The sequence below is a fragment of the Cydia fagiglandana genome, chromosome 17 (assembly GCF_963556715.1).
Source record: "Cydia fagiglandana chromosome 17, ilCydFagi1.1, whole genome shotgun sequence".
NCBI classification, from domain to species: domain Eukaryota; kingdom Metazoa; phylum Arthropoda; class Insecta; order Lepidoptera; family Tortricidae; genus Cydia; species Cydia fagiglandana.
This window is the reverse complement of record NC_085948.1, coordinates 10501331-10517352: the sequence shown is the minus strand read 5'-3', so window position 1 is coordinate 10517352 and position 16022 is coordinate 10501331. Positions and strand designations below refer to the sequence as shown.

The 16022-nt window shown below is 35.5% G+C and overlaps 2 protein-coding genes across 2 annotated transcripts in view; one reads left to right on the top strand and one right to left on the bottom strand.

Annotated features, from left to right (window-relative positions):
* The window catches only part of LOC134672468 (dyslexia-associated protein KIAA0319), a 28153-nt gene extending 17394 nt beyond the window's left edge, over positions 1-10759 (top strand). The window contains exons 15-17 of the mRNA XM_063530399.1: positions 727-894; positions 2464-2608; positions 3551-10759. Of these exons, the coding sequence (XP_063386469.1) occupies positions 727-894; positions 2464-2608; positions 3551-3566 (329 nt within the window). The 3' untranslated portion in view covers positions 3567-10759. The remainder of the gene's footprint in view (positions 1-726; positions 895-2463; positions 2609-3550) is intronic.
* Positions 10760-13538: 2779 nt separating this feature from the next.
* LOC134672457 (androgen-induced gene 1 protein-like) lies at positions 13539-16022 on the bottom strand. The gene is made up of 2 exons (XM_063530377.1): positions 15720-16022; positions 13539-15632 (listed from the first exon to the last, which is right to left on the bottom strand). Exons 1-2 carry the CDS (start codon positions 15864-15866, stop codon positions 15075-15077), a joined length of 705 nt encoding a protein of 234 aa, XP_063386447.1. The 5' UTR covers positions 15867-16022; the 3' UTR covers positions 13539-15074.

Below are 16022 nucleotides of genomic sequence, written 5' to 3'. Positions count from 1 at the left end.
CTATGGGACCAACCCCGAAATCCCAAAAAAAAATTGGGCCTTCCCATAGAAAACGTCGACATCAACTCAACCAAAATTTTTGTGAGTTCGAAGTTGACCCCTAGAAAAAGTTGTTCAGCATGGCCTAATCACCTCGCACAATACGGCTAACGGTCCAAAAATGACCCCGTATTACACGCAAAAACTACGATTGTTTAGCAGTAAATAAAAGTTTCCGGTCGAATAAACAATGTTCCGCACCGGTAGTCTAGGAAATTGATCAAGACGTGCGGGATAAAAATTTTAAAAACCCGGAGACTATGAATTGACCAGTGTTGCCAACTTGGCATAAATGATACCAGATCTGGCATATTTTCACTCGCTTTGGCACCAAATTATTCCATTTAGCATCTGGCATATTTTCTAGCATAATTTAGTCTAAGCCAAGTTTGCATCAACTTGGCAGCAACAATATGCACCATCGCCTTATGTGGTTCATATTTTCATATGAATTATGACTTTTGTGGACGGATGGACGTCGACGGACTATATAAAGTTGTTCAAGCAATCTTGTCAGTAGAAAAAGGTGGCCAAAAGCGGTTTTAAGTGTCTAATTTCAAGTGGCATTTTAGCATTTTTTTAGCATGTTTCAAAAAAAAATTGGTATAATTTTGGCATAATCTAAGCATTAGTCTAGCATTTTTTCAACATCCGAGTTGGCAACACTGGAATCGACATGCATTACAGATTGGTCGGTGGTGTACGCGAGCCTGGGCGGCGTGGCGCTGCTGTGCGCGCTGGGCGGCGCCGGCTGGGCCGCGGCGCGCGCGCTGCGCCGCCTGTGCGCGCCGCGCCGCCCGCCCCGGAGACCCAAGTACCGGCTGCTGCCCCGAGCCGACCACGAGGACAAGCCGTGTCAGTACTCTATACTATTGTAGACGCCAAAGGATCGTTCCGATGAGGCCATAAATCATTAGGCCGGCCCCGCCCCTTTTACTACCCGCTTGTAGGGATGCGTGTCGCAACCTTCGAAGATTATCGATGGTGGTATTTATAATAATAATTGGTTATGTTAGTTTTGAAATCATTGTACTAAAAAAATATGCTAATAATTTATAACTTTGTAATAAATACCATAAAAAGAAATATGTAACATAATCTTCTTCTTCCTCGCGTTATCCCGGCATTTTGCCACGGCTCACATAGGAGCCTGGGGTCCGCTTAGCAACTAATCCCATGATTTGACGTAGGCACTAGTTTTTACGAAAGCGACTGCCATCTGACCTTCCAACCCAGAGGGGAAACTAGGCCTTATTGGGATTAGTCCGGTTTCCTCACGATGTTTTCCTACACCGAAAAGCGACTAGTAAATATCAAATGATATTTCGTACATAAGTTCCGAAAAACTCATTGGTACGAGCCAGGGTTTGAACCCGCGACCTCCGGATTGCAAGTCGCACGCTCTTACCGCCAGGCCACCAGCGCTTCTGAAATATGTAACATAATAAATATCAATAAATAAAAACTTAAACAATAAACTTAATTTACATAGTTTTCGTCGTCGGAACAACTGTCGGTATCACTGTCATCCTGTAAATTTATTACCAGATGGTTCTAAAATATTAATGAAGTACTATAATAAATGCAGATGTATAATACTGTTTCATCGAGCAAGCGTAATTCATCGATAATCAATGTCGACTTTAGCCGCATCCTTGTTGACAGCTCGGTTTATTACCCTATCGGAACGATCGTTTGGCGTCTAGCCGTCTATTATAACAGAAGGTTATGGCGCCATCGCTCGAAGAGATTGCACCATACCTTTGGCCTACTGTCGAGTAGATGGCGTTAATTTCAATATTTAACAAATTAACACATATGAGTGAAAGAATAAGGATCAAAGTCAAATGGCGTTCTAATCTAATCTTTCCAACAGTTTTAATCTTCTATCGAAATATGGCAGTAAATTTACTATGGCTACATTTACCATGACGGTAACTCTCTATACTTTATTCTCTTTGTCATGACTGACTTGCGCGACTCCGTTCTCAAAGTTAAAGTAAAGTCACGCTTGACATACGGAGCCGCGCGCGATATCACAAGTCAACTAAGCGGTCTGGTGTAATTATTGTCTAAACCATTCTATTTAAAAGTGTAATTACACTACACTTTTTTTCGGATTTGGGAATTTTATGTTTTTTCTACTCAGAATAACGAGCTCATTCGACACTAATAAGAGAAAAAAAGTGTCCCAAAATGTCCATACATTTTTCGTTCATTCCATTCCGTTACCGCCATATAAAGATTATGAAAAGCGGTAACGGAATGGAAAACAATTGAAAATTTAGTCCAACCTTAAATTTAGCATCCATTTTTTATTTGTAAATATGTGTACATTGTTTACTTTTAGTTTTAATTTTAATGCTTAGTTTATTTATTATATTAATACTGTTTTGCTTTAATAAATATTTATTCCTTTATCAGTCACTGCCAAAGACCTGTCCGAGTCGGAGACTGAATCGGACGTGTTGTTCGAGAGCAAGAGTAAAACCACATCTTTCGCGACGCGACTCATGAACGGCGAGGCGCCGCACACTTACAAGAAGAACGGGCATTACAAGGGCACCAGGTGACTAATATTTCCTATGTACAGTTAAATTCAATAGTAATATGTATAAGTATTTAAAATAAATTATTTTAGACCATGCATGAAATAAAGCACCAGATAATTAATAGAAAAACACAGATAGGAGTTATTTTTAAACACAAATTCTATTTAATAAATCGGATAGAAATATAAAATGTACGTGAGTTGACCGTGACGTCATGATGTAATGATTCATACAAATTCCATATTAGCAAATCGTTTTGACAGTTCTAAAAAGTAACTGATTTGACTAGTAGGAAAATGCCCTATTGTCTCGGAGTAATTAACAATGGAGCCGCCATTAACAGGCGTTCCCCTCTGTCGAAAATAGGCGGCCAATGGTCAACCACATGTCAACCATATGTATGGACTGACGTTTATCTGACATGACGTACCTATACATTTGTTGTGCCCCTCCCCCGCAAAAAACGGCAGAATATTTTGTACCGAAAATTTTAGACATGGCGTCTCCATTGGTTATATCCTCTAAGCCTATTGTTATGAGTTATTAGGTCTACGGACGTACGCAAAAAAAAGATCAAACATTTTTTTGCGCTTTCGATAATTTAACCTACTATAACTCACAAATAGAAGGTGTAAAGGTACATTGTGACGTTTCGTAATATATATTATTATATAATATCGTCAGGTGACATGCAAAAGTCACTAATTATTTAAAAAAATAAAAAATAAATCGACCTTCTTTTAGCACTAATATGGTTCACTATGGCTATGAACTTGTGGTGGTACTTAGTGACTTTTGCTTGTCACCCGACGATATTTCTTCTCTCCCGTTAAATTACTATCATACAATGTACCTGTACGAAAAATGGTACCTAACCAAATAGGAAAAGACTGGAATAGTTTTTTGTTCATGTAGAATTAACATTATAATATTTTATCTTGAAAAAATATTATTTACAGGAAAGTGAAGACGTAGCTCAGAAGTTACGTGGTGGCGCGGGCGCGAGCACAGCTGTGTTGGATACTTTGATACTTACGCGACTACGGACGACAGGACGGGTAACGTCTAGCTGCCTAATAGGACCTTTACATCAGTGGCAGTCTGTATAGTGCGATTGAAATGTATGTATCTGAAGGCCTCAGAAAACATTCGACAATTTCTAGAAAAATGTGTTTGTAATCGAACCTCAATTTGTCATTAGCGCGAGATAAACACGACCTTATTAAACCTGGTTGAATGACTACTATAAAAATAGTATATATGATCAGTGAAAGCGCTGTTTTGCCTTCATGTCAAAGGCTAATTTAGAAAAAATGCGTGTTTTCGTATTAACAAAAACTATACATCGCTAGGTTTAATAGACAGAAAATGAAAAGAAAAGCGTTAAACGTTGTGAAAACAATGAAATAAAATAACACAGCACCCACGTGAGTCGTTATTGAAAAATATATGAGAATATTTAGCTAGAATTAGGTATCACATAGATAATTTTGTTAAATAATTATCAAGCCATAGACAAGTGAGGTAATATGTAAAAATGATGATCTATGTCATTGTATATTTTGGTGTGATTATGTATTTATCTCATATGTAGGCTTCTCAGTTATTACCACTGGTAATACTTGGTGGTAACTAGTGGGAATAACGTAAAATATCTCACTAGTCGTCAGTTTTGTGTTTGGTGCATTAAAATGTAATAAACACATAAACTTACATAAATCAAATGTATTTAGAAAAATTATGTGCAACAAAATAAAATGTGCTGTATGTAAGATTCAGTATGATTAAATTTAATATTGTTTTACGTGCGATTCTCTTGCTAATAATTTATATATTTTACAAAATGAGTATATTTACATTCCAGTACTTAATACATAATTTATTTTTTTATTTTACTAGTATTTAAAGCCTTTTTTACTCGGCTACCGCATGTTTTTGTCACTGTGACTTTTTAAATATAAATAAGTGAATCAATGTACTTAGGACATACATACATTAGATTAAGAATATTTATCATTTAATTTTAATTATACACATTGAAGTATCGAAGTTGCCGTGACTAAAATATTGACTATGTATTATGTATCTACTTTAAACATACTTTAGATATTGTTTTAAAATCCCAAACATAATTATGTGATGTTATGATGTAACAACTAATGATAGACTAAATTTAAGGCATATTCTCTTTTACCAACAATACATATTTTAGTAATTACTTGCATTGCATATACTCGCAACCTACATAATGATATGCCGTAAAGCTATCTTAGATAATGACAGAAGGAAAACAGTATATAAATTAACCCTTCGTATGTCTAAGCACTGACCAGTGCGAACGAATTTAAACCTATTGTATTATACAAAGTTCGTTTTAATTCGTACGCACTGATCAGTGCTTAGATAGATGAAAGGTTAAACGCAGTATAATTAACAATAAAAAACAGTATTGCTTTAAAATAATAAAATTAATAAATGTTACAAGACTATTTTACACAGACGGAACTAGAAAAACAAACTTTCAAAAGCTATTTACGCCATCTACCGTACGCCTCTCTCAGGAAACTACTGCTGTATTTACAATGTTTATGTTTTTTTAGGTCACATTCCAGTACATATTACTAAAATCCATTTTGTATGAAATAGGTATAAAGGTGCCACGTATTACGCACTCAACTACTTGTTTTGTGTAAGTATAAGACTAAGAGTAAAGGTTTTTTTTAAGGGTTGCACTGATAACAAAAACACTGTATATTCATAAACATACGTCGGACTCCAGCGGGCATTTTCGTGGCATGTCAGAATGATAGGTAAGGTTCGCAAATCAATCAATTCACTTTCGAGTATTTGTACCTAGTATTTGGTACCTAGTACATAGATATGCAAATTAACAAATAAAGCAAATCTTTCTATTGATTAGGCGGCACTCTACCAACAAATATAAGTATGAACAACAGTCATAATGACGCATGTCAGCTATTTATTTGTTTTTTAAGTGGCCACTTCAGTGGGCTATCAGTCATCACTTCAAAGAGTATTTACACATTAAAGATGAATAAATGATAACGGGTAACTAATTTAATTAACTATGTTACAAATAGATTTTTTTGTAAACCTTACTTTGCCCTCAAACTGCCCCCTATAGTCCGACGTTTGTTCATAAATATCGGTGTCCAGTGGCCCGGTACATTGACACCGAGAGGTAATATATGTATAAGTATTTTATTTGTAATATACCGGCTAAATACCTATCCATAATATCATAAGAATAGATGTAGATTTGAATTTCTAGTACAGTCGACCTTAAAAGTCGTGGAATGTTTTAGCACTTTGTCATTTGTGCGTTACTGCGATAAAGGGCTGAAGCACTGTACCTAGGGGCATTTGCACAAATATGAATCTAGACTATAATACCAATATATATATATTAACCAGTCGACCGTCGACGTTAACAGAATAACAGATGTATCAAAGTACTCGTAAACGCCTAATTATTAAGTAACTATAAGATTACTTATAAAATTCCGTTAGTAAAAAATACAGTTGTAAGATTAAGATATTTAGTGATCTGTATTTTTACTAAAGGGGCTGTACAAAATGTTGGCTATGATGATGCTATGGAGTCTATGGATAATGCTATGAAGCACATATAAAAAGAACATGAAACAGCTGTTTAAATTGTGTTGTATTAAAATGATAGTTTTTTTTTATATCCCTAAATTTCTGAGAAATTGACATAATTTATTGCAAGCAAAATCAATTTAATTTCGAAATTCAGTTCTAGTCCTATTAATAGTGATAATATTTTATCATTATGCGTTACTATTTTTCTACAGTGCAATATTTGTTAAAAGTAATTTTTATTTTTTATTTATCGAAGACTATGTGAATGATTTTTTTTTTGTTTACGTCGATGTCATATGAATAGATAGTATTTTTTATTGAAGTAGCTTTAAAGTGCAATGTATTTTATAACGGGCCATTTTATTTATTTGTACTGTACACTACACTTTTTTCTTTCTGGATATTTTTACGTTATTTCGTTTGAGAATCACGAGCTATTTCTATCGTAGGAGGGAATAAAAATCCATTCCGTTGTCATGTTTCATAGAGTTTGTGTTAGTTTCTATTGTGGTAACGGAATGGAAGGGTCGAAAAAAGTATAGAAATTTTATTTAAAAAAACTGTAATTAACCTTTTGGCCGCCGGACCTAGTCCGCAAAGACGCTCACTCACACGCCAGAGTAAATTTTAAGTAAACAACTAATAAAAAGTTTAGGGATTGCAAATTGTGATATCGATATTTACAATTTATGGTAAAAATCTTCTCAATTTGGCTTTGTTCTTAACCAACTTTAATTTATTTCGAGAATGCCAAAAATTAACATATTTTTTACACACGACAATGTTAAAAATAAAGGTCTTTATCATTAAAAACAACCACTAAACAATATCGATTCATGACGTAATATCACCGCACTAAGCTCTACGAGAAGTCTTGTATACATGACAACGGCGCGTATGGACTGCCCGCAGTGCAGACCGACAAGGACCGTTTCCGCGCGGATTAAGTAATAATAGTCTCTAGGTCAACGGCGTAAGCGCTTGTCGGTACGTAAACTTTATAAGCGTTAGGTTAGAGCCGCGCATGGTGTGTCGATAATATAAATGTACCGGAACTGCATTGGGGAAAATGACACGTGGGTTGAATTGTCAATGAGTGAAGAACAATAATATTGGAAAAGGGTGGGGATCAGAAATGTTCGGGAATGCATGTTTCACATTCGACATGTTCCTTAGAAGAGCTTGTCAGTTCCCGTATTACACCCTCCCTACCATAATATTTTTTCGTCAATTTCAAATACATAGGTAACATTCTCATGGTTAGGCGACACTGACTAGTCCGGGCGTCCGCCTGTAGGTACCATTCTTGTGCGAAGCGGTCACTGCAGGGTATCACTCCCCACTATACTGCAAAACGTAATTCAAGACCAAAAAAAGTACCATTGCAATAATTTGTTTGTAAAATAGTAAATTCCTTTTGATAAATAATCACGCTCAGATAATTTATTCCTTAGTAATTTTACTCCTACTATTTAATAAAGTACTTTTATTTATTTATTTGTACATAAATACAAGACGCGCTAGTAAAAAGTGGCAACATTTCTTACTTTTTTTGGTCTTGAGTTACGTTTTGCAGTATACACTATCATCTCAAAATGAATCATTTGTTCTGCAAATAGACCACAAGGACAGATTTACTTGTCTGACTCTACTATGGACAGCTGAACAAGTTCCCTGAACTCCGGAGTTATGCCTGTCTCTCTCTCGTTTAACGTATTCTAGTTACTAGTTATCACCAATTGGCATTTAACAGATGTTCAAATGCTTAAATAAAACCAGATTGGCCACTTGATATTTAATTTGAATATTCTCTAGAGATGCACCGGATATTCGGTTACTATCCGGTATCCGGCCTATCCAGCCAGTATTTTAATATCCGGCCGGATACCGGATAGTACCATTGCTTGATTTTGGAGTAAACAAATTGGATTTAAGAAACAGTCACGGTCATAATCGTACTTGATTATTATTTTAAAACAATTTAGAGATTCCACTGACTTCGAACTCATTTCGAACCTAGAAATGTGTCCGCGCGAACGTTCACTTAGAAACAGGTCAAAACTGCAGAATGCGCACCTGAAAAACCGAAATGTAGGTGCAGCTCCGCTGGCCGAATATTCGGCGGCCGGATACCAGATATTCGGCCGATGGTCAGGCCGAATATCCGGTATCCGGCCAAACAACAAATCCGTTGCACCTCTAATATTCTCATATCGAGTTAACATTCCCATCCCTAGCTGTCTTGTACAGTCAGCATCAGATATACCTGAGCGGGTAAGGTGTCCAAGAAAACATATACACTTCAATCGTCACAAAAATAAGGACATCTAAGTTGTCATTTTAGCATAGGCTTTCAGTTCGTCACATATATCTTAACTTCTGAGTTTTTCTTTAACACATACACCCTTATTTAATCACAATGACAATAACGGTTAGAAACTCAGTGGTAACTAAGCACTCAAATTCAAGCTGCTGTCATTAATACCTACACGCACTGCCAATCACGTACGTCAGCAGCCAGGGTGCCACCAGTTGCTAAGCAGTTGTTATTTCAATGGTAACTAAGCATCAACATTTTATCTGTTTAACTTTTTAAAAAATACTGTAGCAGCTACGAATTGACACCTCCTTTCTTAAAGAAGTATTTTATCGTCAAGTGTCAAACTTAGACAATAAATAAGTAGGTTTTACGAGAATCATAGGTTTTTTTTATTTTACCTGTCATAGGCGGCCGTTCTTCCAAATCGTAGAGCATATTATATGTTAATATATTCATTTAGCCCGCTTATTGTACTAAAATATACTATATAGTACTAAAATACGATGCTCCGAATCGATCAAAGAACGAAGGAGAAAATAATAGAATTGAAACTTAACACGTTCTCTGTCCCAATCTGACATGTAAACCTTATGGCTTTGTAATAGAGGCTAGCCGTTAAAACCATCACTGCCATGCATATACACCTACGTAATATGCTAACTGTTGACCATAGGAATGACGAATTTTGTTTTTACAACTTAGCAGAGAGGATAGAGTATACGGAGTTATATACAGTATGTATAAGAACGAAAGGCCAAGAAAGAGACCCATTAATATTTAGGTCATACTGAGCAACTTTTACTATGGGAGCAACCCCGAAACCCCGGAAAAAAATTACTCTCCCATAGAAAATTTCAACATCAGACCAGCAAAATGTATGAAACTTCCAAGTATTTTTCCGCGTTTTCGGGGTTGATCCCATAGTAAAAGTTGTTCAGTATGACCTAAACATTAATGGGTCTCTTTCTTGGCCTTTCGTTCAAACTAACGTTGATACATACTGTATATCTTTGAACTTATTGTTAGTATAACCAGTATAACGTAGCAGTAAACATCAAATGGCATTCCGCACAGGAGTAATCTAAGGAACGCTTACTGCGGGTTCAAACCTACAACGTCCTGTTAGAAAGTCGTACATACTCTACATGTGACATATCTCCAAAAAACATATAAACTTATGCGAAATTAATATAAAACTACAAATTAATAATAGAAATGAAACCAAAAAAAAAAGCTGTAATCTCTAGGTGCGTCCGACTCAGATTTGAACCCGCGGTCTCTGCTTTGAAAAGCAAACGCCTTAGTCACAAGACCACAACGTGCCTTGACAATTGGCTCTAAATTCGGCTTCAGTTAGCTTTCGCTATGTGTCACTCATTCGTTTTGATGATTCTATTCAATAAAAGAAATAGTTTTCAGTAAGCTGACTGACAGGCCTCTGTCAATGGTTGAAGGGCAAAACGTGAGATAGATGTATGTGATGACAAGACTGTACTGCTTTCGATGATTGTCAAAACGCTTTACCTGAAATTAGCATTAGCTACTATTCATTCAATATACGACCATACATGTATGCTTTAAACGTCTATTTTTCCATATTGTTCATATATATTTGACACGTTGACCGCTTAGATACCAATGGTTTTTTGACAGTTAAGGTATCAATGATTTGTTGTAAGTGTAGAAATTAATGAATAGCGACTGTTAAGATATTTGTGACATGTTGAGCGCTCACAAGTAAATGCTACCATGACAGTCAACAACTTTTTGACAGTTTAAACGTTTACCTCTCTTTGAGCACCTGGAGTGTATAGCGACTTCTGCTGCTGACTGTATACAAGACAACGGCGACGAGGAACATGAAAAACGTTGAAAACTGGAGCAATTTTTTTGATTGCCTTATTATAAAAGAATGGATTTATTTATCTGCTTTGAATGCAATTATTTTAAAAATCAAAGACCTAAAACATTAACACGAGTGTAAAAAATACTACAATTGATGTTTTTTCACATTTACCGAGCGGTTGAATTTGTGTCTTGTATACAAGACAGCGGCGCCAATGTATCGTTCTATCGTTGTCTTGTATACATGCCAACGGCGGTCAAAGGGTTAAAGTGTAGTGTTGTAGGTAGATAAATATTTAAATAAAATGTCCCACTTAAGGTTCGGTTCACAGATTTTACTAAGTATTTTTCTTTATTAAATGAGGCTTTTCAAAATGCGCTTGATGTTTTTTTTCTTTGTAAGTCAACTCTGACACTGAGATTACACTGTTATCACACTAATGCGTTCAGCGCCATCTATCTATTCAACGGAAGTAGAGTTGTTTTAAAACAGGGGATCTACCACGAAAACCGAAATTCACAAATTGCGAGGATCTTTCTCTTTTACTCTCATTAAGACGTAATTAGAGTGACGGAGACAAATGCCCGCAATTGACGAACTTTGATTTTGGCGGTTACATCCCAGGTCTCAGCTCCATCAAGTTTGTTTGGCGCTACCTCTGGTCAATAACTCGCGTTCAAAATATGGCACTGAACATTGAAGGAACGCGACTTTGTGATGAATGATCATGAGTTCATGAGATGAAAAATGAAGGATGATCAGCAAAGAGAAATATAATTCATAGGACAATGAATAGACGAAAGGTATTCAAAGGTACATAATAAACGTAAACGGACTTGAACGACAACAGACTAAGATCTCTCAGATCTCTACATGGGCAGGGGCACGTAGGTAGGTATGACACATTTTAAATGAAAACACATAATAAAAACCGTATTGCTTTATTTAACAAAACTTAGCAAGTGATGGACTTATTCTATCGCCGCCGATAAGCAATATGAACACTTCATTACAAGGTACCATTACAAACTAAGTACGAATGATACAAGTACCGGTGGGCAGAAGTTTGCCTCTATAAACGCATTACCAAAGATTATTAAACCTTTGAACGCCACGCCTATCTAGACACGCGGCAGCGTGTCAAGCCAAGTTCAAGCAAAGGAACTGGCTAGCCAGCGCCAAGTGTAATATTACACGAACCACTTGGTGCCACTTTTGACCCTTCTATAACTCAAAACATCTTTAACGTAAACACATAAAACTACGTGTGTTTAATTATATCCATAAGGACATCTAGAAGCCCAAATTTCATGAAGCTAGCTCAAACGGTTATAAAGATATGAAGGTCAAAAAGTCGTAAATTTTAAGACTGACTGACATACCTATAGTACCTAAACCTAACCTACTTCCAGATGACCTAGAAGGATGAAATTTGGAATCCAGCTCAGTTATTGTGTGAAAGCGTAGGAAAAAATCTAAAAATTAAAAAAAGTTATAAAATAGGGGGGGTCGCCATACAAAAAAACCATTTTTTATTGTGACTGACATATAAGTACCTAAACCTAACCTACTTCCAGATGACCTAGAAGGATGAAATTTGGAATCCAGCTCGGTTATTGTGTGTAAGCGTAGGAAAAAATCTAAAAACAAAAAAAAGTTAATAAATAGGGGGGGTCCCCATACAAATTTCTTTTTTATTGTGACTGACATATAGTACCTAAACCTAACCTACTTCCAGATGACCTAGAAGGATGAAATTTGGAATCCAGCTCGGTAATTGTGTGTAAGCGTAGGAAAAAATCTAAAAATAAAAAAAGTTAAAAAATAGGAGGGGTCCCCATACAAAAAACCTGTAATACGCGCTAAACAACCGGCCAACGGTGTGTCGTTGGCGGCGCGCGGCACCACATAATTAATACAAAGAACAGAAGTAAAAAACATGCAGCGGAAACACAAGAAAAAACATTAAATCTCAATACCTGCCTAGTTTTCTTTACAAAAAGTATTGATATCCCATCAAAAACATAAATGTAAAAAAGGAGAGCCAAGTTCAATACCTACAAAAATTATGCTTGGCTGTGGGGTTCGCCGCAAAAAGAATGGAGATTTAAATGAGTGCCAAGTTCTATGCAAAATCCAAATATGTATTTATAGGAACAAAATAACATTATAAACAAGTATTAAACTCTATTTCTTTGCTTTATTGGATACCTATAACAATTGCTGTTATTTAAAAAAAAAATTGAGATCTTAAAGTAGGTTAGATTTGGCTTGGCCAGTTTTTATCAGAATTACAAAATATATATGTTGAATAACTTTATAAAATGACTGATGTAATGAAAACTGGCCAAGTCAAATCTAACCTGCTTTAAGATCTCGCATTTTTTTTAAATAACAGCAATTGTTATAGGTATCCAATAAAGCAAAGAAATAGAGTTTAATACTTGTTTATAATGTTATTTTGTTCCTATAAATACATATTTGGATTTTGCATAGAACTTGGCACTCATTTAAATCTCCATTCTTTTTGCGGCGAACCCCACAGCCAAGCATAATTTTTGTAGGTATTGAACTTGGCTCTCCTTTTTTACATTTATGTTTTTGATGGGATTAAATATAACGCGCCATCGCAAACCTTTTAATGGAATGTGTGAGTTTATATAACACTGTCCAACTGTGTGTCTGTCACTGTGCCCAATCCGCATTGGGCTAGCGTGGGGACTATAGCCCAAACCCTCTCGCGCATGAGAGGAGGCCTGTGCTCAGCAGTGGGACGTATATAGGCTGAAATGATGATGATGAATGATATAACACTGTAAGTATTCGTACGCGTCAGTAGACTTCTTTGGCGGTCAAAACGTTAAATCATTATTATACAAAGTTGCTGGAAAAAAACAACAAACTAAATTTTCAAGATGTGCAATATTTGAGCTAGAGCACCCATTGACATTGTACACTTACATGTTTGTCATGCAATCAAGAGTTACGTATTAGTATTTAGCTACACACCTTAGGATAAGGAATTGCCTTGCCGGGCGGACTGCGCGATAAATTGGCGAGCGAAAGCTAGGCCGTTTAGAAATAAAGAGTGGCAATCCCTGTAGCTTAGGTTTGTAAAGATTGCTATTCTCGATAAAATGAATTATAAAAACAATCATTGATACGAGGCCTTTATTTAACTTTTAAAAAATCTTAGGTCTTCTCTTTTACATTTTCGGATTCATGTTTGTGACCAAAATTTACATAATCAAAATAATAATTAATAAAATATACTCCCTGGTTTCACTGGTATTACACCTACAGTTCATTAACGAAACATGAATTGTTGTCGCGGTCACGCCATTAAGTAGGTAATTTATAACGTAAGTACCTATTGGATTTGTGATCAGTCGCCATCAAAAATATAGGGTACATACAGGTTGCTCAAAAATATTTGAACCCTTTCACTTTGAGCCATGTTCAAATATTTGTGAGAGCTTTGTACGTACCAACGTTTCCAAAGACTAAGTAGGTTTACATGTTTTGTTTGAAATGCTTTTAAATCGTATTTGAAATTGGAATGTCAGAATCAAACGGAAATAATTTAGGCAGTATATAAAAACCCATATTGCATTATACTTAACTAAATAATTAAATGTTATTTGGTTTCATCAGACTTGTTTCTAAATAATTTTAAATAAACACATTTCATTCTTACTTACAGGAAGGAAGGAAATGTTTTCCCTTTATTATTGTAATTGGCTCAAACTTGTATTTATTTTCCAAGTATAAATAAAAATACTGAGTGTAACACAGGCAAAATTAAAATTGAAACCTAATCATAAAACCATCCAACTTTACAATGTTGGGTTTCTATTTATCTATTGATAAAAATTTTGACTTAATATATTGGACCATGTACTTCCTACATGGTACTTATATAACTGTTAAAATACCCATAATAATATTTCTTGTATATTCAACATATTACAAGCTTAAATTTTCCTAGGAGCCTATATTTAGTAATTTTTATAGCTTAAATATTTAGCATAGCATATCACAGCTACACTTGGAAATTAAGTCACTTTAAAATATGTTAAATTTATCTAGGCTTTCTGAATAGTTGTACAATTGTTGTTTTGCTTAGTTGTTGAGTCTGATAATGAAGGTTCTGATGCAGAAGTTTCCACCAACAGTTTTGATTAACAAAATCTATACATTTTCTTGTATTTATACGATCATATCATAAAATGTTAAAGGGCCACATAATAAAATATTAGAGGGGCCGAAAAAAAGATACTAAACCCCTGTATAAGTAAAGTATTCTGTAAAGACACAAATGAGTATTAGGATTGAGATTTTTTGAAGAATGCCCACAGCAATGCTAGGTATGGGTTGCGACATTTAATAGACTAGACTAGTCTAGTTACATCTAGAGCTAGACCTATTCCTGAAGTAAGAACAGAATTCATAGTATAGAATTTAGTAGTACACTTTATATTGCTATTATGTCACTGATCACAACCAGTTTATTATAATATTGAGACTTACTGCATAAAGAAACAGAGCTATAGCAAGAATAAGCTGTACAACATTATCAATCAACCACACCTTAATACCATCCCACTTAAAATAAACATATTACCATCCCAACTAAGAATAAATAAGTTACAAGTACTCTCCTAAACCCTATTTTGTACTAAATGTTACATAATTACTTAGCTTTTTTCTTTCCTGACTTAACTGTCTTCTCTATTTCTTTGGACCACACAGCTTTGTTCATTCTCTCTCCAACAACATACAGTGATAATACAAAACCAAGACTGAACAAATAAAATACAATTCTCAGCGGCCAGTTAAGAACTTCCAACACTGGATAAACCCAAGCTCCAGTATGGACATATATGACATGTATCCAGACCATATAGCATAACATGAAAGTGGTCAAAAGGGAAATACCATGTTTTCTTGACGGATACATTCTGAATGATGTTAGAAGTTCAATTAAAGTAAAAGCTACAATATTGGTATGCATGACATGGTTCAACCATGATGGGAAAATCGCATCCAATCTCTGTGGTAGGATCAACTCCCTGTCAATGGAGTAAATGCCCCAGAAAGTGATGCCAACAAACATTGCCACTGGGAATGCTAAAGTACTAAACAAGGTGTCCTTTATGCGTCGAATCAGTGGCTTCGCTGACGGCGTCGGCTCGTTGGAGCCCCAAACATCGTTTATTAGCGCCACAGTGAAGTACACAGTTTGAATTATCTGAAAGAACAGACAATCGTAAGTATACTTTAAAATGATCTGACGGATGTATTTCAGAAGGTCGTTTTTCTATCTAAAAGTACTTACGGCATCAATGAAAGTTAAAAACTTTAACTTTCCTCCAAAGGATCCTGCACCAGTCGTGCCCGGGAGTCTTACATACGTGTGATCGTAATAACACCCATAGGCGAACTGTAAAGCCCCAAGCAAATGGAACAAAATTTGACCCGCCATCTTAATTATTTACTACCTAAGAGTAACGGATATTTAATAGTCAAATTGCTATTAATATTAAGCTTTTAATCATAAATTTCTGAAGATATCGAACCAACTTCTTCCAAATCCAAAAGCAAAGCACAAATTTTGACTTGGTCTTGACTTGACAATACA